Raw genomic sequence first — 25391 nt, forward strand, 5'->3', positions numbered from 1 at the left:
GCCTCTGAGTGACCCACAGTCCTGTTCCATCATTTATGACTGTTATGAATGTAAACAAATCATTTACAGCTCTCTAACATAGGTCATGTAAAATTCATGTTGGGCTGTTACATAATGAGCATATCCACGTAGGGCTCTGTATAAAATATCTCCAGCAGCACACTCCAGTTGTTTTTAATTTGTGTTTTTGTTTGTATTTAGAATGAGTTTGGGATCACAGGGAATTAAAGTGACCGCGCCATTCAACTGGGCCATCTGTACAGCTTGATAGTAGCAGTCGTGCTGGTAGTTGCCTTGAGGAATAGTTGTATGACGTTCCCTGGCAGCCACTTTAATTAAATTATCAATTAATGTGAAACCCAGCTCAGGTCAGTATATCAATCATTGCAAAAGTGGGGTTACAGAGGCCCCTGAAGTCCCTCCAGGGGATCCCGAGTGAAATGAATACCACTGTTATTTCAGTCATTTCAAGCAACTGACTGACAAGTATATTGATAATAGTTGTGATAACAGGTATCTGAATTGTGATGTGAAATTACAACCATATTTTCTTCAGAAGACAAAAAATTAAATTATGATCTGTGACGAATCTGTTTTTTCTCTCTCTCCGGCCTTGAGATTACTCATACTCATATTTTATTTATTTTTTTTCCAAAATTTCACCTGCCTTCATTAGAAATCCTCAGCAGCTAAAAATAATCTCGATACGAAGCGAACCAAAGCATTAATTATGGTCGCCAGGTGGCGCCTATAGGCTGCATTGTAATTAGCAGAGATTGGCAGTCTAATCAAGTGTGTTGATTTGCAGGTGGCTGTTTGCTGCTGGCTCGACTCGGTGGAGTTCCCCCTTTGCAGTTTCTTCAAAGAAAACCGGACTCAGTGGATGATATAATGATTAACTGGACTGTCGACAGTTTGAAAGGTCAATAATGACCGTGGAAGAGGACACATGTTTCAAACGACTGCAGAAAAGCTTCATTTTTTTCGCCCCCAAAGAAAGCAGGTAAGAAGTTTGGTTTGTCGAGCAAGAATATGTCGCTGTGTAACGACCATGGAAGTGTTTGTATAGATTCTGTTGGGCTCTTCTTGTTTTTAAAGAAAGCAGCCAGGCAGGATGTTGAACTCTCTGACCTTTATGTTGACAGAAATAACCCGCAGGTTTTCATTCAGTGTGTCCGCCAGTGGATGGCGCTTCGTATCTTCTCTGTGCTTGTGAATGACGTGACGTGTGTCTCTGTGCAGCCAAACAGACAGCAGCGCAGGCAGGGGGCGCCAGAGAGGCGCAGTGTGAGAGCTGCAGAATCATTCATGAGGAAAGCAGACAGGGCCATACAGGGATATACACTCAATTTCCGGTTTACTAAGTGCACCCAGCTAAATATGATGAAATCCTGCCTCTATGAAAGTTAAAATCCTCAGCTCAGCAGAGGTGCTGAATCAACTTTATTGTCATTTTAGAGGCTTTAGTTTGTTTTGCTGTTAAATTGTATCCCTGTCCCCGTAGAGGTGTTTCTAATATTTTGTCCATCTCTTAAATATTAATGAGAATAGTTTGTACTAAGTATATAAATTAGGGATGCAATTTAAGATTATTGTCATTATCAATGAATATGCAGATTATTTTGTCTATGAATCGTTTTGTCATTAAAATATCAGAAAATAGAGAAAAATGCTCCAAGTGATGTTCAGATCCCCCCAAAATGACATTTACAATCATATATGACAAAGAAAAGCATTAAATATCACAATTGAAACATTAGAACGAACAAAAGTTTGGTGTTTTTTGCTTGGAAAATGGATGAAATTATTTATCAATTATCAAAATAGTTGCAGATAAATTTTCTGTCAATCGATTAAGCGATTCAGCTTTAGTCTGAGTCTCTGATTCCAGCTTCTAATGTGAATATTTGCTGATTTCCATTGGTTTTTTTTACGGTTTTAAAAGGAATATCTTTTTGAATATCTTATCATTTTTGACTGTTCTTTAGACAAAAAATAAAGAACCTTTAACTCTGGAAACCTGATGGACATTTTTATCACATTTTATCAACCAAATGAGTCGATTTAATCAAGAAAATAACCAACATATTTATCATCTTTGGCTCCAGAGGTGAGATTGTTAAACCACTGCATTTCCAGGGGCACACATAAGATTTTTAAACCGACCAAAGTCCCCATCCAACTCAGAAATGTATTTTTCGTCCTGTCACTTGACTTGGATGTTTGAGTTTCACTGTGCAGAGTTTAACACAAGACTGCCGTTTTCACATTTATCTGCTGAAGCTGGAAAGTTTCTCTGCGCTCACCTTCAATCTGAGTTTAAGACGTATGTACGTATACGAGCATGATTTGTGACATCACAACTAGTTTGGAGCCAGTTGTGGTCCAGTATGCAACTTATACAAGTATATACACTGAGAATGGACTTTTCAATATAAAAGACATCTTCTGTCAAGTAGTTTGACATTTGAGACTTGAAATTACAGATATGAGACAAATTATTATTTAGAGCAATTTTTTATGTCCTAAAAAATGTCTGGATGGGACCTTTTTAAGTGAAAGTTTAAATATTACGATGTGATAATACTTAATTACAAGCAGAAGTTGTACATTCAAAATGTTATTTCAGTAAAAAAAATAAATAAATAAATAAAATTTTCAGTAAAGTGTACTGTAAGAGTAAAAGAAAAGTACTCACCATGCAGGTAAAATGGGCTGTCAGTATTACATTATGATATATTATACAATTTTATTATTATTACTGATGCATTAACATGTACAAAACATTTTAATGACTTAGCTGAATGTGATGAAGCTAATATAAATACTGTTGGGTCGTTAAATTTATTTAAAATAATAAAGTAACTATGGCTATCAAATAAATGTAGAGGAGTAAAAAGTACAATACTTACAGATGTGGCCAAAAATATTGGTACCCTTCCACCTTTTTTAAAAAAGCTACATTTTCTCTGTATTAAGTTGAAACTGACAGAAGTATATGGTATCCATCATTCTTTATTTCACATTGAATATAGATGAAACTTTGCTTTTGATGTACAACTTAACATATTATTTAATACAATTAAACAAATGGAAATGGCATGGCCAAAAATATTTGTATCCTTAACTTAATATTTTGTAGCACAGCCTTTGGAGACAATAACTGCAGTCAAGCGCTTTCTGTATCTCTGAATAAGGTTTCTACACTTCTCCACTGGTAGTTCGGCCCACTCTTCTTGAGCAAAGTGCTCCAATTCTCTCAGGTTTGATGGGTGCTGTCTCCCAACTGCAAGTTTCAGCTCTCTCCACAGATGTTCAATGGGATTCATCAGGACACATTGCGGGCCACTTAAGAACGGTCCAATGTTTTCTTCTCATCCACTCTTGGGTGCTTTTTGATGTATGTTTGGCTGTGTGACTGGTAACTAAGACACAGGTTTCTGACACTGGGCTGTATGTTTCACTTCAAAATGCCTCGATAGTCTTCTGATTTCATTGTGTTGTGTTCAAAGTAACCCCAAAACATCACTGAGCCTCCTCGATGTTTCACAGAGGTAGGCATGGTGTTCTTTTCTTCGAAGGCTTCATTTTTTTCTTCTGTAAACATAGGGTTGGTGTGATTTACCAAAAAGCTCTAATTTTGTGTCATCTGTCCAAAGCACATTCTCCCAGAAGGAATTTGGCTTGTCAACATGCATTTTGGCAAAGTCCAGTCTGGCTTTTTTGTGTCTCCCTCTTAGAAGTGGGGTCTTCCTGGGTCTTCTACCATGGAGCCCATTTTCATTTCGGTAGCAACGGATGGTGCAACTTGAAACTATTCAACCTTGAACTTGAAGATCAGCTTAGATCTTTATTGAAGGTTTCCTTGGTTCTTTCTCGACCATTCGAACAATATTTCTGTTCAATCTCGGGCCAATTTTCCTCTTGCGACCATGTCCAGAGATGTTGGCTACAGTTTCATGGGCTTTAAACCTCTTATTAATATTGGCAACAGTGTTTACAGGCACCACAAGCTCTTTGGAAATGGTCTTGTAACCTTTACGTTGACCATTCTTGGCTATTACCTTTTTCTCTAATGTCTTCCGACCACTCTCTAGTTTTCCTTCTGTTTTCCATGTTCAATGTGAAGCACACAGTGGCACAAAACAGCAGAATGAGTAATTTTCTCCTTTTAAATTGGCTGCATGAGTGATTGTAAGATTGAAAACACCTGTGATACTAATTAAAACACAATAGTCTACTTGAAGTATCACTATAAATCAATGATTTCTTACAACAAAGGGTACCAATAATTTTGTCCAGGCTATTTTAGAATGTCTTTGTAGAATAAGCATGAATTTTTTTCACAACTTTTTGTTTTGTTCCATTGCAAATCAAACATAGACATGCATTGATAATAAAATATCTGTCAGGGCGAATGGTGCATTGTTTTAATAGAATGCAAGGGTACCAATAATTTTGGCCACGTCTGTAAGTAAAATGCTGAGGTATGTTGTTTTTCCACTGATCGCAGCCACACTCAGTATTTAGATTTTATAGAGACCACAGGAAATACAGAGTGGATGCGGCACTTGCAAAAAGGTGCTGGTGGAAACACCTGGCTCCAGAGGTGCACTATTCCCATGATCACATAATAGATGTTGTGACCCACAGTGGTTAAAGAATATTTAGCCTGGGTGTGAGTATTGTGTCCCGTCCAGCTTCCTCAATTTCCCTCTGGGACAGTTATTTCCTCATGTTGCTGATAGAAGTAAGGAGACAAGCTTCTGATCTTTTCTGATATGTGTTCTGACCCACCCAGGAAAAGAACAGTCCCTCATCAAAGATAACGCATTGTGTTGCTTGTCCCAACATGATAAATTCCACATTGTCAGCACATTGTGAAAAAGTATAAAGTGAATTTACATATGACTGAAGGCTGTCATGATCATTTTAAGAATGATTTGCATAGTAAGCAAAACAAAAGCTCATAAAGCAACAATTGTTTGACATGTTACAGAACATGCACTTTGTGCAGAAATGGACGGATCATCAAACTTAAGGAATCAAATGTAGGCACAGTCATATTTTTTTTTTTTTGTTGCTAGCCTTAACTACCCACCAAAGCATATCAGGCTCTTGTGCATTGGACAGAGATATGGTAGCAGCCTTTGCCGATGTGTGAACAATGGTCTCTTGAGCAACAGAGATAACAAGGTGAGATACTGCTATAGAGTTATAGCTGCTGCTGAGCTACAAATCAAACACAGATGTTTACTTGTTAACGTGTTTCTGAGTAACTGACTGTGGAGGTTTGTCAAAAGAAAGCTTAATGCTTTTGTGAACTATTAGATTATACAAATTAGTCACCATAGTGTCGCCACGTTATCTGAAAAGTAATCAAGGCAATGCTATACATCTGTAGAGGAAACGGAGAGAAGGCGATAAGGGAATGAGATGAAAAGGAGAAGCGTTTTTATGTCCTGCAGTGCATGTCAGCTGTTCCTCAGGTTTTGACACTTGAATATAAGGCCTGCTTCACTAGACCCTGTTTACAGTAGCCTACTTGCCTTTTTAAAAAAATTGTAAACATTTTTTTTCATGCTGAAATTCCTCTTGTGTCATTTCTCTTTTTCTCCCAGGACAGCAGTTAAGTCAATAACTCCTGGTGGAGAAATAAAAGCTCTAGGTTGCATAACGGACACGCCTTGTGTTCATTGCTGCCCACTCGGAATGCTGTGAGGGCAGAAAGAGAGAGAGAGAGAGAGAGAAAGACAGGGATTGAGGCGGTGACAGGAAGAAAGCTGGCTGCTAATGCACTGTTCAGTACTTGTCTCGTCTGGTGAGTTGCATCACAGTCTGTCATGCCTGCTCCTGTCTTTGCCCTTGATGAGTGCATCTGGGATCCAGACTCCTGCATACTGTTTGTAAGAGAGACAACTGAAGACTCGAGTGCATTGGTAGCAGTTTATTAGCAGTTCATGGTTTACCACTTAAATTTGCCACATAACGTCTTTTTAAGCAGCATCCAAATAATCTAATTTAATTTACCACCTTTTTATTTCAAAGTACAGACAAGTATGTTGGATATTCAGAGCAGAGATCCGACAGGTGTTAATACAAAACTGTGCAAATTACTGGAAATTTTACAGCTGAAAAGACTTGATTAATTCAGAAAATGTATTGGCATCCTTTTTTTTTGTTAATCAATACATTTTTTGTGATTTGCTGGTACAGTGCCAGCTTCTTTACTGGGACTGTTTTCTATTTTTCTCTGTTACATACCGCTGTAAATGAAATATCTTTGGGATGTGCACTGTTGGTCAAACAAAAGAAGCAATCTGAAGAAGTTGTCTAGGGCTCTGACATTTTATAAAAACACGATTATGAAACTGATAATGAAGTTAGTTAGTTGCAGCGCCAGAAAAAAGCCTTTTGTCTTGTCGTTTCAACTTTATGGTTTGTGAATAAAGTTCTTTGCCTTGCAGCTGAAATGTTTTGATCTGCTAGTCCTTTGCCCGTAGAAAAAGCTGCTAAAATTGCAAACTAACGAGTAGTGAGGTATAATGCGGGCATGACCTCATGTGCCATTAAGCAGAGTGTTGAAACCATGAGTCCTCTGTTGATGAGCCACTGGCAGATTGGTTCTATAATGTGGGGAAAAAACGTCAGGTATCATTCATTCATACTTCAGGGCTCTAGGTTACGTCATATCTGAGTATGCCTGTTTCAACTTGATAGCATTTGTGGTGAAATGTCATTATTGTTTAGGCAAACAGCACAAGAAAAGGAAAATAAGTATTAAGTCTGAGAAAAGCTTCTGAAGAGAGATGTTAGGGCTACCAGCCAAGTATTCTTGTCTTGGTGTGACCTCCATAGAAACACAAGGGCTGCAAAACCTGAAATGGGAGAGATGAAGAAAGAGAAAGCAAGGAGAGGTAGAGAGGAGGAGGAGGCTGCCCAAGTGAGCTGTTTGTAAGGGGGGCGTGTGACGCAGAGAGGGTTCAGACACTGACGGCTCCTTTCCACTGGAAGGCCACACTGAAGCCAGGATACTCCCTTAGCTACTGGGCCTGCCCCATGCCCAAAAACAGAGCTGCTGTCTTGCCCCTTGTTTAACCACATGCGCACACACAGACACACACACACACACATGAATAGACTAGCTTCCATTTCCATGGTGAGGAGATACATACACACACACACACACACACACACACACACAGGCACACACAGAAAATGTCTTTTTCCCCTGCATCAGAACTTGATTGGACCTGTGATGCCATTAACTCCACCCCGAGCAAATAAATAAGACCAGAATCAACTTGATGTTGAGAGTCAGACTTTTTAGACTTAGAAGATGGCTTGTGGGAATTATTCCATCATTTGCTGGGAATATAATATCAAAGGTTTGTGGACTTTTTCCTCCTCGGATTTGGTGGAGGACCGTGTTGACAGGATATTTTTCTGCCACGGATAACACCAGAACTCCACTATGAGGTGATGAATGATTTATATATACTTTTCTTATTTATCATGCTATGTGTGTTTGTGTGTGCCAAGGTTATCTTGTTCCCCATCTAAAGCGGTGAGGATTTTCTGTTTGCTCTATAAAATTAAAACAGAAATTCCTCTCCCGTTTATTTGCTACAGAGTAGGCTGTCAGAGGCATTTTCAACCAGAAAAGTGGGCTAAGAATGTATTCTGCATAGCAGCAAGGGCAGGGTGAGATCCACACATTCACACACTTTCACCCACCTGGGAGCTGTTGAGTATCATCAGTGTCACTGCGTTTTATTGACAGACCACTTGCACCAGTCGCTGAGGTCAGTCTGTCTGCGCCGGCTCTGTCTGAGTGAAATGAGAAAGGAAAAGATAGGGCAAGTGCAGGGAGAGATAAAGCTCAGCAGCTGCTCTGTCAGTGTATGCGCACACACAATCTGTCTAGCCTGACTCCTCCTCGCTGCCCCACCCTCCCCTCTCGTACTCCCACCCCCTCTCTCCCTCTTCAGCGGTAGGTACATGTGCAGTGAGCAACAGCTAGGAAAGCAGTTCAGGGCACGAGCCAAAGGCGCACACACCCACCAGAAGAGAGCAAGACTACATTATTCAGCGGATCCTCTTCTCTACGCTCTTCAGGGTACGGCACACACACTCATAGAAGCTCACACACACTCACAGCAGTAGATAAACTTCTAGAAAGGACCAGAACACTCTCTTTTACGTCAGAAGGCTACAGTTGAGAGGTTCTCCCACAACTGAGGTAAGGTTCAGAAAGTCTATTGAGATTTTTGTCTCCCTGTGAAAGTTTTTATGGATGGTTACACTGACAGACTGTGGTAGTGTTGTGCAAATGAAATGGTCATAATATAGTGCTTGTTTAACTTGTTCAGGCAAAGCTATTTTCCTTTTGGCAGGGAGTGGTGTGAAATAACTTAGTAACTTAAAAAGTTGTAGCTCATTTTAATGCAAGCTGTTGAAAAAGTGAAAAGTGGAACATCAGACAGACCTGTTAACGCTAAGCACATTTTGGGGAGCTTAAATTGATGCTTAATTTATTCAAAGTTAGTTGAGAGAGTACTTGTGACTGTATGGGTTGGCTCCTGTGGGCGTGTGCACGCATCATATGAATGCATGTGTGCGCCATCCCACCCACATGGGCGTGTGTGCGTGCACGTTTGGTGATGGGCGGTGAGGGGATGGATGGCAAAGTTTGGTGTGTCCACCCACTGCTGAACCAAAGTGGAGTAGGCTTTCCCGCCATTTGATGGGAAAGGGCTCTTTAGGTTGTAAGTGGAGCAGCTGCTGAGAAGTAAAGTAGTTCTTAAGTCACACCTGTTTGGCCACAGTTGCATATATGTTTATTGATATTGCCCGAGGCATCAAGGCTCTCCTTTTGAGTGATTTATGGGATTCATAGTTTGTAATGTTTGCTTACATTTGTAATGTTGGAGGCATATTCTGTTAAAACTTTAATAAATGCTTATTTTATTTTTTTTCTTTATATTCAAACATACCCTAAAATTTGACATCAGAAAATTCAGGATTGCATCTTCAGTGACAAATCCTTTTAACACAGTGCTTCCTTATTAATTTCACTGCTTCCACACATCTAAACAACCACAAAGCGAATATATGTACTTATCAGGGCATCCTGCAGTATTTGTTTATATTATGAGTCAACACTTTGGTATTTTGAACAGTGGCGGTGTGAGTGGTTGTGGGCGACGCTGATCAGTCACCGAGTAGAAGTAATTAGAAGCTTTTTTTTTTTGTGGTTTGGCTCCATTTTACCAAAAAGAGCAGAGACAGATTAAAATGTTTTTATTAATCTTGGTGTTCCTGGTTGCGGCTACATATTTTAAGAATAATTAAAAAACGTTTAATTACCTTTATGAGTAAGCTGAAGGTGGGAGTGGTGTTGTGGGAAATATGTTTGCTTAAGAGCGAACTGCTCAAACTACTGCATCAATTTAATGGAGCCAGAGGAGAGAACAGCAAAGTGTATGTTATTATAGTGTGTTACATAATGAAAATACCAGTGTGATTAAGGAGTGTTATAAGAAACAATAGAAGTGGGAATGATGGCAAGGAAAGGTCAGGGAAACTGTTAAACTGTCTTTTTATAAAATAATATTTTGTATCCAACTAACCTAAAGTTCTAAAAAACAAACATTTCTGTATATAAGCTGTGCTTCTTTTAACTTCACACAATGCAAATACAGTGGAGGAAAGCTATCGAATAAGGTTTTTCAAATGTGCTCACCGGCTATGGAAAAGTATCCTGGAGTACATGATTATACAGAACTTTGAGCAGACCCAGCACTGAAGGCTGGCTGCCCAGACAAGAATCAGGCTGATGCAAGACTGGAACATTTCTTCAGTGTAAACGCCATTATTAAAGTTTAATGTGTGATTAAGCCCATGATTTGGTGCACTGCGTTTCCAGGGAAGGCAGCCCAGATACTGTCGTTTTTTCTTCAACTCTCTTTTCTTTGTCTTCCTCCACCACAGCCATTGACTCACCCCCTCTGCACCTCTTGCTGAGCCATTATTACCATGGAAACCCCGAGCCAGAAACGCACCAGCCGTGGTGTCGCCTCCGTCTCCCCGGCCCGCATCACCAGGCTTCAGGAGAAGGAGGACCTTTGCAACCTCAATGACCGACTGGCTGTCTACATCGACAAGGTGCGCTCCCTGGAGGTGGAGAACGCCGGGCTGCGGCTGCGCATCACTGAGTCAGAGTCCTCGGTCAGCCGTGACCTGACGGGCATGAAGGTTGCCTATGAGACAGAGCTGGCCGATGCTCGTAAGACCCTGGACCAGGTGGCCAAGGAGCGAGCACGCCTGCAGCTGGAGCTGGGAAAGATCAGGGAGGAGCACAAGGAGCTCAAAGCCAGGTAGGAGGAGCATGTGGGAGGTGGAGTTTGAATGGGAGGGGCTTTGTTACAATCGTGATCTAACAAAGTGGCATATTTGTATATGTTATCACGTTTATATAACATATTATACATATAACAGGTAGTTAGTATTTATTTAGCATCTCTCAACTTTTCATTTCTGTTTAAGCATTGAAAAATGCACTTGAATACAACAGTATTCCATGCAGTTGTACTTCAAAGTCAGCAGAACCACCAGGAGGCATCCATTATTCTTCAAATTTAGTTGCGATATTGATGACAGAACATTCATTTGCTGGCGTCTTGTTCCTTTGTGGGGGAATTCCCGGCTACTTTGGCAAGTGATCCTACAGTAACTTGGGAACGTTGCTGCGCTCTGATGCATGAGACTTATTTTTACATTATAGGACAATAATGTTTTCCTCTGTGGCACAGTATGAAATGATAAGTCAGATAAATAATCCTTTTGAGAAGCAGAGTTAAGCTGATAAGATAAGAGCATATACTATATGTGACATCATTTATACAGTATTATTATGGCATTATGTTACGTCCCTGTACTGTGGCACATTAGCCAGCACAGATTTGTTCTTGCATTTGTGTTCTTTTTAAATTATTCCAGAGCCATCAGCCCTTCAGTCATGAGTTTGACATTTCCTCATTTTAATCATAATCTGTTTCCAAAACATCTCATAGCAGTAGTTAAGGAAGCACTGAACATGTGGATCTGAATGCTGGAATTTTACCTTTGAGCTGTTATGCCTCCAGCTCACACCTATTGTTGTTCACTATGACTGACATGGTGCAACAGCCTAATTTTCTACAAGGAATGTGGTGGGAAGTGACCCAACATTTGCAGATCACATTCCTGGTGATTACGTTTGGATGACTCGTCGGTTAGCCAGCACAGTTATGTCACTTTAAGCCTCTGGGGATGTTGGAAATGTCACACCTCCAGCCAAACACGCTCCACCTTAAACACACAGCCGGCTCTGTTAAGATAGAATTACTGCCTTAATGACAGAATATCTTTCATCACAGCGTTTGAGACAACTCTGGCTGGGGCTGCTTAAAGCCGTAAGTGATAACTTAGCAACAATATTGGCACTCTGGACAGAAGCTTAGAATTCACATCTGCAATCTGTTGCACTTGGATGTCAATAAACAATTGTGCTATTCCTGGTGCATCCAGATCACGGTGGATTGAGAAATATGTGGAGTGTATACATTCTAATAATCATATATTCATTATTAACAAAAATAAATTGTTGCCTACAAGTATACTATCAAATACGAGGTGATAAAAATGAATCTTTTACTAGGGGAAAGTCACATTGAAGTCATAAAAGTCACTTTGAGTTATAAACAAATATGGCACTGAAGGTGTGAGTGTGTGTGTGTGTGTGTGTGTGTGTGTGTGAGGGGATGGACGGTAGTAAATGATTGACTTTAGGTAGTGTGAGTTCATAGCTGTTACAGCAATCATATTACTTTCGCTATCTTTTTAAGACACTTCCAAAATGCATGCATTTCATCTCTCACCAGCAGATTGACACAGTTTGTTGACAGTGTTATCCTGAGCTGCGATTCCAACTACGTAGGTGAATTTCTGTGGAACAGACTACTGCCGACAGCCTCAGTCGGTGGTGGCATTCCAAAGAATGCGTCAATGTCTTGGCACCATTCAGCCGGGGTTAGAGGGGTTGGAGAAAATCAAACCACCAAACACAGGGCATTTGTGCTCTCGCAGTTCTACTGGTTTACTTAACATGTCAGACTACATGTGCTCCTTTAGAGTCTGCAGAGATACCCTCTTTAGAATATAGAAGAGCAACAGAATATAGAGATATAACATTCAACACATTCCTTTTAAAAAACAAAACAAACTGGATTTCAACAGTGTTTTCAGTCTTGAAACAGCAGTGGGAACATGTATGGCAGAGAGTGCTTCCCTCCGGTGAGCGCTATTGTGTTCTTGTCAGTAGGTTGACGTTTTTATCAAATCTGGACTATGAAACAGAGGGTGTGGCTCAGCGCTGCGTGTGAAAAAAAGATTCATTCAAATAGTAAAATTCAGCATGAAATCTGTCTTTGATGTGGACGTTTGTATCCCGCAGGCATTTCTTTGGGTGGGTTCATTGTGTCAGCAGTGACGATGTCCCGAGCCCATCAATTTATGATTTGTTCATTCGCTCTTACTGGATGTTGGTTGAGGGTGTTGACTTTATTGTGAGCTTCGGGTGAAAGGCGATGTGTAAATTCTAAGTGTTGAGACAATAGTATTATATTAAATTTTGCACTCATTGCCACAGTATCCCCTGTGTCACAGTTCTTCTTGTAATTCCCCAGCTAGAGAAGTAGCAACGGCTCCCACCGCAATATTGTTTTCCAAAGGAAGCCAATCTTTTGACGCATGTGTGGTGGAAAAGAATAACTCAGTCCAGACTGGGCCGGCTTTATCTGTTATACTTTAGTCGGCGTGTTTGGTGTTTGGTTGCCATGGTGCTCTGGGAGTCTTGGCACAGCCGTGTGACGGGGTGGTGACTCAGAGGTTTTTCATGGCCTCTCAAATGGGCTGACTGTGGACTCACTGTATCCCTCTGTAACGGGAAGTCATGTTTATTAATACACACTGACGGGCTGCTTTGACTGGCTGCTGGAGCTGAGTCTCAGGTGACGACAGCAGCAACAGACGGTGGTGCAGCAAACACGAGACTATGTCTCACAATATATTGACTTTTTCTTTGTGGTGTCTTTGGTTATTACTGCCAAGTTTGACAGAACACACAGCAACAGGTGGGGCCATAGGTGCGGTTCAGTTGACTGGACACACCTGTTTAGCCCAAAGGCATGACACTGCGTCTCTCCACACTCAAGTCTTTGTATGCATAACTACTACAGAGAACACATGCTCTCCCCCCTGAGGCAAAACCTCAAGCTGTTGGGCTACCATGCCAACCATTCTCCCTACAGCACTATCTGACTCATAAATAATTTAAAACTGTAGAAAAAAATACACATAAATTGCAAAAGCAGGTGTGAGTGGAATGTGGTCTTGTAAAAGGAAGTCTAAACTGGGTGCCAAATATACAATTTGGTTTAAAAAAGGAAAAAAAAGAAAAAAAATAGGTCAGAAAAGTGCTAAATATCATCCCCTGAGCTACAGCAGGAGCCACAGAACTGTGTTCACAGGTTTGTCTGCCTTGTTTAGTCATGTTTCCTTTAATACTGAAATAGTGAGGCTGTCTGGTGTCTCGTGCCCAGTCTAACCACCAGCTAAGCCGCCGGCTATGAAAGATGAGCCTTTGTGGGGGAACTGGCTCTTTAGTGTCACTAGCAGGACTCGTTCTCCACACCCTTCCTTTACGCTTAATCCCGGAAGATAAATGGATTTTCATGAGAACTTCATCCTACACATCTAGTTTTCATGGCAGTGTATTCTGTCTTTTACAATGACGTGCTCATATGTAAACTATATTAATGCAATAGGGATGTTTAATATTTCACTTTCATTAAGTTCGGGGACTAGACAGATTTTAAAAAATGGTCAATATCGATGCTGCAGAGGCAGAGATATCCAGACTACATTTCAAATTGAGCAACTTGATCATGTCTTTCACTCGCCCCGTCAACTCCTAAATGCCTACTTCTTACAAATACACCTCTTTTTAAACACACCCTGATGTCATTGTCAGGGGCTATTTTTTCAGACTGACAGAAAGCTCCCTCCTGAGCCACAGAAGACATTACACAGAGGTTTTCAAATGCTGAGTAGTACTTATGGTGAGTAAATTAAACTTTGTGTAAAATTAGTGGAGTTCTCCTTAAACATATTATCATCTCGGCCCGCATGTGTCTGTATACCTATTGCACAAGCTGTCTAAAATCAAAAGATAACACCCCTTATAATAGATACTGTAAAATACTGAAATCTGAACTGCTGCTTTTGGTCACAATTTTACAATAAAGATGAGACTCAACTGGAGGAGCCAACAGCCAAGCCCTTTTGCGGATGATCTACTTTGAATACATAAAAGCAGGGATTTATCTCAGCCCTGCTTTGCCCTGCCTGTCGGCACGATGCGTTTTAGGGTGTGGCAGCAGGTAGGTGAGGCTGTCAGATATTTTATCCCAGTCAGTCTGTTGGAACAATGTCTTTATAAGATAGATCTAATGATCGCTGTTGCAGACACAACGTGGCAGAACATGTTCTGGTGCAGCACAGAATTAAACTCAATATAATACAAAGATCCAGTAGATTTTGAATTGGAAAAGCAGGTTAGGCTTCAACAATGGGATTCTCAGTGGAGCGCTAAACCCAAAATCCAGTGAGCATGTTCCAAAAAAAATATGAAAAGGTAGCACATCTTAAATTTCCTAGTCAAGGAGGACTAAAAATACTAACATTTCACTTGTTTATTTGGCTCACGTCAAACGTTTCGGCACAGAGAATTTGAAGTAAATAGGTTCTAGTCAATTTTCTAATGCAACATTCATGGACTGCAATGTTGAACATTAGTTGTGGCATTCACAACTATCAGAGAACACAGCAGGAAGTGTCCTTATCATCATATTCCCAGCACATTGTTATTTCCTTGAGTTGGAATATTTTGCTTCTACCATTTGCTTTTGTTATGCGTATCTCTCATTAAAAATGACTCATGTGTTTTTGCAGTTTGGGAATGATGTCACTTATTTGTTTGTTTTGCTTATGATGATCAACCTCAATTCTCTTTGCATTTAGTTAAGTGTTCATTTCCCTATCAACTAAATTTCATCATAATAGCCCATTTAAATGTAAAGCTCTATTCTGACCTTTACATGTGACTATCCGGAGACTTAATTCTCCTCATACAGCATGTGACACATTTTTGTCATATAGAGCAACACAGTAGGAACTGGCTTTCATGGTACACAGAAAAAAAAAGACGTTGCATACTAAGCAACGCATACAGATACAATAAACAGAGGCGTTTAATTGTCGAACCAGCCTGTGTTCTGTGAGGAAAAATGGAAGGTGAAAGGAGAAGTGAGATGGAGATGTAGAGGTGGATGTCAGAAGTCTGACATTAGTCATAGCTTGAGTTTCAGTGAGTAAAGTTTCTATATTTATCATAAGGGAAATTTTAAACATGTCTCCAAGGTAACACATTATACATCCGTGCTACTATTGGGCCATGTTATGGATAACAGGTGGACTCATTCAAGCTGCAGATAAAACATTTATCTTCAAAGTCTCTTCCTAAAATGGACAAGAGCCGGCACTCCACTTCTGATGATGCCGTTAAGCCTCAAATGCAAATGCCTTTGCTGTTTTGTCTTTTTTTTTTTTTCTTTGAGTAGACTGGTGAACAGTCACATCATTATACTGTCTCTTTAGTTCATAAACGATTGGGAAAGTACCTCTGACTGCATTGACAGCTGTCAATATACAGTATTTAGTCAGCTCAGGCTACATGAAAAGTTTTAGTTTTGCTAAGAGACCCCTCATTGTAATTAACAAGAAACCAATTTGAAGTATATAACAAAAGAATTAATTCTAAAATAGAAATAAAATATATAAAATAAAAATATTATATTTAGAAAATTCCTGAAAAGAAGCAAAGTGATGTAAACCCAATTACTTCATTTTTAAAAATATATATATTTAAAATGCACAACATCTTGGTTGTTACAACAAAAAATGTCAATTTATTTGAAGGAACAAAATACAAGCAAAAAATGTTCTTTAGGTTCTGCAGATAAAATGTATGTTATAGCTACAGAATAAAATTATACTGTAAGAATCTTCCTCCTAACATCTAAAAGACTTAATTTTGCACACTTAATGAAGAATTAATGACTGTTACTGGGTCAGTGTAATTAATGGGACGAAAAATGAAGCTTGCCAGGTTGCTGTGAGCCTGATATATCATAGTTTATCAGTCAGAAATACTCCCCTCGCCTGGTATCTCTGGAGTACACAAAGCACTCATGACAGCTCAAAGTCTGACCACTTCATTCATGATTAACTGCATCATCGTAATAGTGTCAACATCCATAAGAAAACATCTGCGGTTTGCATTAATCCCTCAATGTCAACAATTGTTGCACAAATCGACCTTTTTTCGCTGCAGACATTTTGACTTGTCGAAGCAGGAAAAGCACAGGTGGAACTAATAACATTAACGAGGGCTCCACTTCATGTAAAGTGCCCTAGAAAGTCATGCTAGTGAGCCAGCATGAACAATGCCAGGACCCTGAAACCGGCATCATTAATGTTATTACACCTATGCTTCTCCTGTGAAAAAAAGGTCTATTTCTTTCTCAAAAGCATCTGCCTCATTGTCATTGCCATCTGCCCAACTCTAAATACGGACTAAAAATTAAAATTTGACAAATTGAAAGAAACAAACTGCATTTGCTTTCCAGAACATTAACGTTTCATAGATTAAATTAAAGCTCAGCATCATGAGCCCAAAACAGGCAGCAGACCACTGTCCACCAGCAGCGGGTGATGTCATCGTGCTACTATGCTACCACTATACTACATCTCATGTCGTTTGATCACAGTCACCTCTGTTCTTCTGGCTGCCTCAGGGGGGAAACCCTGTGTTCCCCTACGATGATCTCAGCTTGTATTATGTGACAGCCAGCAATTGTCTGTCACATTGAGTCACGCCAGGGCAGATAAGGGCTCAGAAAAGAGTGCATGATTTTGGGTGTCATCCAGCAGTCGAGTAAATTGGATCACATTGCTCTCACTAACATTGTCACGACATTGAAGGCACTCTCTCCGATGTCGAAGTGCTTTGCATATGAGAGTGATAAATAAGATGTCTAAATGATCTTAAAGGGATATATTAATCATTCTTGGGGGAGTTTTTCGTACTCAACACATTCCACGTTACACAGCAGCAGCAGCTGCAAAATTACCCACATTCAACCTGGAATACTGACAAAGCTAAAAAGTGATTGCATAAAAAGTAAAGGAGTAATTCACATGTTTTTTTTTTCCACAGTGTGAAAATATTAATATAGAAGAGCTACAACTAATTATTATTTTCATTAAGAATTTATCTATTGATTATTTTCTTGATTAATTCATTTTTGCCATTAAAAAGTCCAAAAAAATTTGCTCATCACATTTCCCAGAGGCCAAGGTTGTGTTTTTAAATAATACATCTTCACTTCTCATCTTCTACCGACCCATTTTTGGATGATCGGCTAATCGTTTCACCTGTAGAGCAGATTATTTTATTTTAAGAGCTGCTTATTTTTTGTCTGACCCTCACCTGCCTCTAATATAATTGACTTATTATGCAGAGGTTTTGTTGCTTAAGGGCACACAGTTTGTAGCTGCAGCATACAAAACACAAGCATGTCTTGTTTCTTGTTTGTTTCTTTGAGCGGACATCCTATAGATTTATAGTCTGTAGGTGCTATGAGGCCTAGTGAGAGTATGGATGGTCTGGTGACTATTTGTTCTCTTTGCCTCTAACAGAATACTTTGCAATGGCAAACAGATGTGGCAGGCCTGTAAATGTGCTGGATGGCTGCTGTGTGGAGCCAACTCTGTCGGTTTATTGGTGTGCGAGTAATGAGAGAGTTAGCCTTGGACTTCAGCGGACCAGAACTTGGTACCGAGTGGAGGTTTTGGCAGGCTGCTCTACTTGTGTGTGTGTGTGTGTGTGTGTGTGTGTGTGTGTGTGTGTGTGTGTGTGTGTGTTAGTGGAGTTTATAGAAGTAGAGTTTCCATAGAGCCCTGAGAGCTAGCCAAGCCCTCGATGACTCACTTGCACATGGACAGGGTAAATCACTTTAAGATGGTGGGACTCCACTTTTATTCTTTCTGACTCTCTCTCTCTCTCTCTCTCTCTCTCTCTCTCTCTCAGCATAAGGACCTTCATACTGGGAATTGGGCAAAGTGGGTGCACTGTAACCTCAACCATTCCCATTCCATCTGGTTAGTTATGTAACAATTGATCCATTTCCAGACCTGGAAATCAGTTTGAACTGAATAGGATGTTTGGAGTAGTTCTACTATATAATCTAAACAGAACACTGAGTTCGTAATGGAGCTCTTTCAACTTTCAATCAGTCCCTGACAGATGAGTCACATGTTCTGCATTAACTATTGCTCTTGTTTATTAGGAAAGAAAATGTGACGAGGAGCCAAGGTTTAACATCTTGATGTGATTCCTCATCAGTTATAGTAAAAATCTTTTGTTGTGATTGGAGACGCTGGCTACTATCTGAAAATTATCTTTTTAAATCTGTATCACCTGTATTTAGTATTTGAGGATTTGCACTGCTCTGCTATTTTACTGTTGTGTAAATGTCTTTTGTTATGGACTGTTGAAATTATGTTTTTCATCTTTTAAAACCTTTAAAGTCTTCCCACACGCACACTCTTCTGGCACAGCAAGTATTTGGAAAATAGTTTGTGTGTTTGTTTTTTTTTTTTTTACTTGTTGCCAGATGGGTGGGGTTTGCCACAGAGCAGGACACAGAGTGCCAGACTTTAGACAATCGCAGGAAAGCATGGAAAAGTCAGCGCAGCGTCATTTTCAGTGTTTTACAACTCGCCTGACACTAGGTGAATTGTCCATTTGTCCTGGACGTTTGGTGTTAGACCAAGTCTCTCTCTCTGTTATCTACCGCATACTCACCAGTGACCTCTCCTGTCTTTCCTGTACGTCGATGATCGATGCCAGTCCGTTCTGGCACTTCGCGTGAGAGAACCCAATCGTCAGGCTTGCCCCACGACCGCAACTTGGTTATACTCCAAGCACCAAATCCTTTTTCCCTCTGTAAGCTAGCGCAAGCAAAAGAATGCTGACCAAAACTTATCACAGTGTCATAAACTCCACATGGCTTTTGTTTAACATTTGCAGCACTCTGTTTCCTACCCCTGGAGTTTTCATTGTAACTCAGTGCAGCTGAAGAGAGTGCGGTGCCTCATGGGAGAGGAGGCCAGCACACAATCTGTTGTAACTATATGGAACATAAGTGAGGGTGGCGATACACCATCCAGTCTTCTTGTTAATGACAACGACAATGAAACTCTCCCAGCAATAGGATACAAATTGAGACACTCTGAATAATGTGAAATGGCAATTTAAGAAGTATAATTACAGGACGCTGTGTGTGAAATAGGCAAGAGTGCCACTTCTTATTGACACAAGCCTTTTGTGGCAGAAAGATATTCTTATGTATTTAAAGCAAAAGTGCTGAGGCGATGCAGTTCACCTGTTATCAAAAGGATGTTTTGAAAGTTTTTTAATGCCTGCAGGCTCACCAAGGTGTGAGTCAGCGGATATTTTGAGAGCTGATTAAGTCGTTCACTAGTAATGGATGTTGGTCAGGAAACAGGAAGTATACTGTAGTAACCATTAACATGAACGTCTTTTCAAAATTTATCAGTAATGTTCCTTATCTTCACTGCAGCGTTCTTGATAATTTAACAACACTGTATACTTGAAAAAATGAAAGAGTGAAACGGCTACTTCTGTGTCCTGTAGCTGCTCTTTATCATCATAGATAATCTGATTCAGTACCAATGAAAAGTAGCTTATAAACTAACACAAAGACCCGGCAACCAGCGTCTGACTCACTCTCTGGATGAATCAGCTAATCATACAGGGAAGAACAAGGGTTGTTTCATATGCCTTTGGGTAGACACACACACACACACACACACACACACTCTTTATACCAGCCATTATCAGTGGGCGGGACACCTTTCTACTTTTTCACTTATTAACTGACATAGTATTTGAGGAACTGTATTAAATGCAAATTTTTGCATGTTTGAATGGGACAGAGAGTGTACATGTAATTCTTTTCAGTTAACAGTCGAGTTTGTTTTGGTGACAGCTAAACAAAACCATGAGTTTGACATGAGAGAGCATCGCCTGTCCTCTCGGTCTCCCCCTCTCTCTCTCTCTGCGGTTTGTCTCGTCAGAAGTCGATTCCCTGAAACCTATCAGCCGCAGTCGGCATTCACTCTGCTTTAAGACGGGAAACACTAAGAACTCTGTTCCCGTCTGCCACATGTGGACGTGTACGGGTGGCCCCTGGCAAAGGCCACGTTGTTTCTGGTGATTTATCACACGCATATACACACACAATCCCGGTTATTGTGCTCTTCAACCCAGAAGAGACACATGAAATAGTCATGTGCCAGCCTGTAATGTTTATTTTACAGCATATTTTTTTGAGGAAATGGCACAACACATTTGGAAAAAGCACAGTTGACTTGATCTAGTAGGCCTAAATGTTTTTTTTTTGCATTATTGTTCTACAATCCGTGTTTGAGATTCTGATTGACAATTCGCGCGCATCTGTTTATCAAAGTGCATGTGTGCGGAATACTACTCATGTATATATTCATTTTGTTTGCAGCGATTCTTGGAGGTTGCCTACAAACTGAATACATATTTTATGGGTTTAAGTAGTGCAAAGTCACGACAAGAAAATTAATCAACAACTTTTATAATGGATTTAAAAAGTCATTTACAAGAAATAATGTCAAACATGTGCTCTTTCCAGTTCCTGAAATGTGAGCATTTTCTGCTTTTCTCTGTTTTATATCTTTGTAAATTAAATACATGCGGATATTGGACTGTTGGTTGCCCAATGAAGATTTTTTTTTTTAAAGTGAAAATAGCAAACATCCCACAGTTCTAACTTCTCATTTGTAAGGATTTGCAGCTTTTCTTTGTCTTATTTGATATTAAACTGAATATTTTTGGGGTTTTGGGCTGTTGGTCAGACATTTGAAGATGTCTCCTTGGGATTTAGGCGATTTTGATGGACATCTTTTACTATTTTCTGACATTTTAAAGACCAAGAAATGAATTAGTTAATCCAGAAAATAATTGTGAGATTAATCATTAATGAAAATAATCATTAGTTTCAGGCCTAAATTGAAGATGTCACCTTGGGCTCTGGGAAATGTGATGGATGTATAAACTAAATGATTAATCGATATATTAAAAAAAAAAAAAAAAAAGATTATTTGATGATGATGAATAATCGTTAATTGCAGTCCATTATCAAAGTGTTTTATTGTAATGGTCTGTTAACTTAGTGTTATAATGGACTCCAGCATATTTTGGTGCCATTGCTATTTCCGGGCCCCGGTGTTGACTAAGACCCCATTATTCAACAGCCTTCCTCTTAGTCACCTTTTCCCTCCAGTGTTCTCCACATAAAGCAGCTTTATGAATGGCGAAACTAAACATAGTGAATATAAAAAGGAGGAAAGGTGGGCTATAATTGGAGAAGGGAACATTTTAGACAATCTATAGGGAATTTGGGAGAACCCCCTTTTTTTCCTCTACGCAGTGTTTGAACAGTGACTCATCAGGAAACCCCACCCACACGTGTCCACACATGCCTACCAGACTGTGTGTGTGTGTGTGTGTGTGTGTGTGTGTGTGTGTGTGTGAGTGTGAGCACAAGGTTCATGTAGTAACATACCATATGGATCAATGGACACTTACACTGCTTGTCAAAGGAAATCTTTGAACAGTAATACAGGAAATGGACATGATGATGAATTGTTTGTTACCATAGCAGGCCGTTACAGAGGGTCACCGCTTTAAACACGCTGGCAAAGAAAACCTTGTAGAGTGAACTGAATGAGACACCCCCACACCCCCAATTCCTGCACAGTTTTAGCAGATGTGCCCTTGTGCAAAACACTGGAACCCCCTACTGCTGCAGGGGAGCTGCTCTGTGGTAAACAGTACGAGACTGCAGCTGTACTGGGCAGCTCCCAGGTGCTCGAATATGTGTGTATGTGTGTGTTTGTGTGCATGTAGGTATCTCAATCCCTTGCAGCTATTGTGCTTTTCCATGCAACTGCCATAAATAGGAATATTTTAGTCCTCTCTCCTTGTGAAATCAGTAACAATAATTGAGTAAAGGAATACTTCACAATGACAAATTGCAAAACAAACAAAACAAATCTCGCTTATCTCTAGAAGTAACTGGCCATGAACGTTTTATATGCTCAGGGTTTGCGATATCAGTCTGAGTACCAGAAAGGGTGTCCTTTTTACTGCGGATATTCCAGAGAGTAGGCTACGTGCAACAATTTTCACTTGAACTACTTTCTACAGGAAAAATTCTCCCTATGAAGCTGCTGACAGTGAGGTCTGGGAATTATCCAGACTAATGGTTACACTATTGAATTTTATAAAAATGCAGTTTTCCACTGCTGTGAGCACCACAAATTAAATTCCATTTACCCACATTGTACTGTAGTGGCAGTAGAAACTGACAATAATTTCAAAGCCTGGTCAAATAAGACCATTTATGTGTCTTTATGTCTAGATGCCACTAGAGGTAAGTGAGGAAATACATGATTTTTTTTTTTTTTTTTGGTTACTTGGGTGAGCTGACCTTTTTAAAGCTGATCAAGTGCAGCCAAGATTATGTCCTCATATTACGAGGAACAAACCGGAGTAAAAGCATGGATTTGGTTTGCAAAATAGGGAAAAAAGGGAGACACATCTGGCTACTCCAGTAGTGCAATGGTCAGATGATGAAGATCTACAGCCTGAAATGTTTTATGCTTAAGGTCCTGTTAAGTGGCCATGAATAAGATTCTGCAAGATCTACTGTAGTTGTTTCCAGAGTATTGTGTCGAAATAGTGTGAAGATAAAATTGTGAGATATAATAGATTATTTTTTCTTGCTTTCTAAATTTAAATATGCATCTGCTATAAAATTGCTAGAGTTATGTTTCAAATTGAGGTTTTGTTTTAGTTCCCAGTGCTGAATGACTACTTGGCATCAATGTTTCCAAGGTCTCTTTTGGCTGTGTGGCTGCAGTAATTCGTCTGCCATATCTTGTAGAAATTATAGGTTAGGAATCAGAAGTGTACAAAAAGCATACCGTCTCCGCCTTGAGATATTTTGAAAATCTGCACGGAAAAGTCTACACCTTTTTTTTTTTTTTTTTTTCTTTTTTTTAAAAATTCCATTGCGTCCACAGCGTGGTGGTGGAAAGGCATACTAGCAGGCCTAACGACAAGGCCTTGGTTGCCATGGCAAAGGCATAGCAAAACAGGAGGGGGAGAGTGGGCTTTTTTCTCTCTTTCACTCCATGAGGCGGGGTTCGTTTCTCGTTACTGGGGTGGACAAAGATAGCTGTGAGTCATCCTTGAGGCTGGGAGCCAAGCCAACACATTCCTCCTCCTCCTCCTCCTCCTCCTCAGATTTCTTGTCTCTACCCCCCCCCCCCCCCCCCCCCCCCCACCACCACCACCACCTCTCTCTCTTTCTCTTTTTGTCTCTTTCCTTTCCCATTTCCATTTTATACTCCCCCACCACCCTTTCCTGCTCTCCCCCATCTCACACTGTCTCTGTCCAATAGCTCCCATTTTGTCTCTGTGACTCAAAATGTGTCATTTACATATTTGCTCTGTAACAAAATGCCTTAAAAAGCTTAGATATTGCAGCTGAAAATGGTGGAATGATGTGCAAACCTTTATTATTTTTCTTTTTTTTTTTTTTTTTTCCAAGAGAGAGCAGACATTTGTGTGTGGGAGGAAAGAAGATATGACAAATAAAAAAAAAAAGTAGTCTACACTCAAAAAAACAAGAATAAAGCTTGCCAAAATTACATTTCTTGTTATGTTTTTAATTTCCTCCTTCAGTGCAGAATATAAAACGTGCAGCGCGGCCCTTGTGGCACAAAGGTCTTTTTCAGTTCGCAAGCTTGGAAACGAGCTCTGCTCCCTTGTTTTACTTGCAACAGATTTCCCTTTTCTTGATGAAACTGGCCTCGCTTTATTTACCTAATTTCCCAAATGTAATCAGCATTTGTTTGCACATCTGTTGGTTCTCAGCACCGAATTTGTTAGTCTCATACTGACTGTGTATTGTATTGTAAATATTAATGGTGTGAATCTTAACAATAACTGTAGAGTGTCTCCACTCATGTGCCCTGAGCGCAGGCTGAGAGACTTCAGAGCTTTGATGGAACAGAATATAAACATAATGTCTGGGGATATTTATGCTGAGGCTCTCTAATTACGCAATTCTTACAGAATTGTATAAACAGGTAGTCCCAAGCAAACGCCTTCACGAAGATCTCACACATACCCTGCATGGATTATGTAAATAGTATATGAGAACACACACGCGCAAGGACACACACACAGACAGTACTTGCCGCGATACACGTTTCATAACACATCAAGAGTTGATGTCATTCACACGTACAGTACACAGATGCACTTGATTTATACAGTTGCACACACAGTTATTGCAACACTCCCACACAATCATGCACAAATACACCTCTACACACACACACACACACACATAACCCATGGAAGTATACACACACACCCACACACAAGATTTTCCAGTGTCCTTCTATTGTCTTGCTATAGTGTTTTAAGTGTTTTAAGCCGACATCCAGGAACAGCATCCTGGAGGTGCCAGAAGCAAAGAAAACATGTCAAAGAGCAGATCAGTTAATTGTACGACTGTGTTGAACCGAAGCCCCTTCTTAACGGTCGTTGTTATAACTCGTGTTTGTGGATTACTTTGTCAGTGCAGTACAGTTGGGTTTAATTTATTATCATATATTAACAGCTTAATCAGCTTTTTAAATATTTAACAGACTAGGCGTGGAGATTTCATCCCAGGAGCCATCTCTCTGAGCCGGATTGCTCAGGGCTAAATGAACCTAAACTATCACTCTTTTCTCTTTATTTATATTTTAATTGTGCCATCAAATTTGACCCACACCCACCTTTTAATCAATATTTTACAAAAATAAATGTGATCAAATCAATTTTTCATTGGCTGGTGGTCAATTGATGCCAAACTGCTGTTGCTGCTATTGGAAAATTAAAATGCATTACTTTTAATTTATCACAGATTTCTTTGAAAACTCAACCTGCTAACAAAAAAGGGTGTAATATCTCTGTGTTGTTGAGACACGCTCACTACAGTTACAAAATCACTAAGCTTCTTTCTGGAAAGTAAATATTTTATGCTCCAGCA

General features: G+C 39.9%; 1 protein-coding gene across 5 annotated transcripts in view; it reads left to right on the forward strand.

Moving 5' to 3' along the window:
* Window positions 1-775: 775 nt before the first annotated feature.
* The window catches only part of LOC121905206 (lamin-A-like), a 40800-nt gene continuing 16184 nt past the window's right edge, over window positions 776-25391 (forward strand). The window contains exons 1-3 of one of the 5 annotated variants that reach the window (XM_042423285.1): window positions 776-1003; window positions 5622-5821; window positions 9994-10379. In XM_042423285.1, the coding sequence (XP_042279219.1) occupies window positions 10039-10379 (341 nt within the window). In that variant the 5' untranslated portion in view covers window positions 776-1003; window positions 5622-5821; window positions 9994-10038. Of the gene's footprint in view, window positions 1004-5621; window positions 5822-6503; window positions 7480-7991; window positions 8243-9993; window positions 10380-25391 lie in introns of those variants that run through there. The other 4 variants (XM_042423283.1, XM_042423284.1, XM_042423286.1 and 1 more) reach the window with 4 other exon arrangements.

This window comes from Thunnus maccoyii, chromosome 10, assembly GCF_910596095.1.
Source record: "Thunnus maccoyii chromosome 10, fThuMac1.1, whole genome shotgun sequence".
Lineage (NCBI taxonomy): Eukaryota > Metazoa > Chordata > Actinopteri > Scombriformes > Scombridae > Thunnus > Thunnus maccoyii.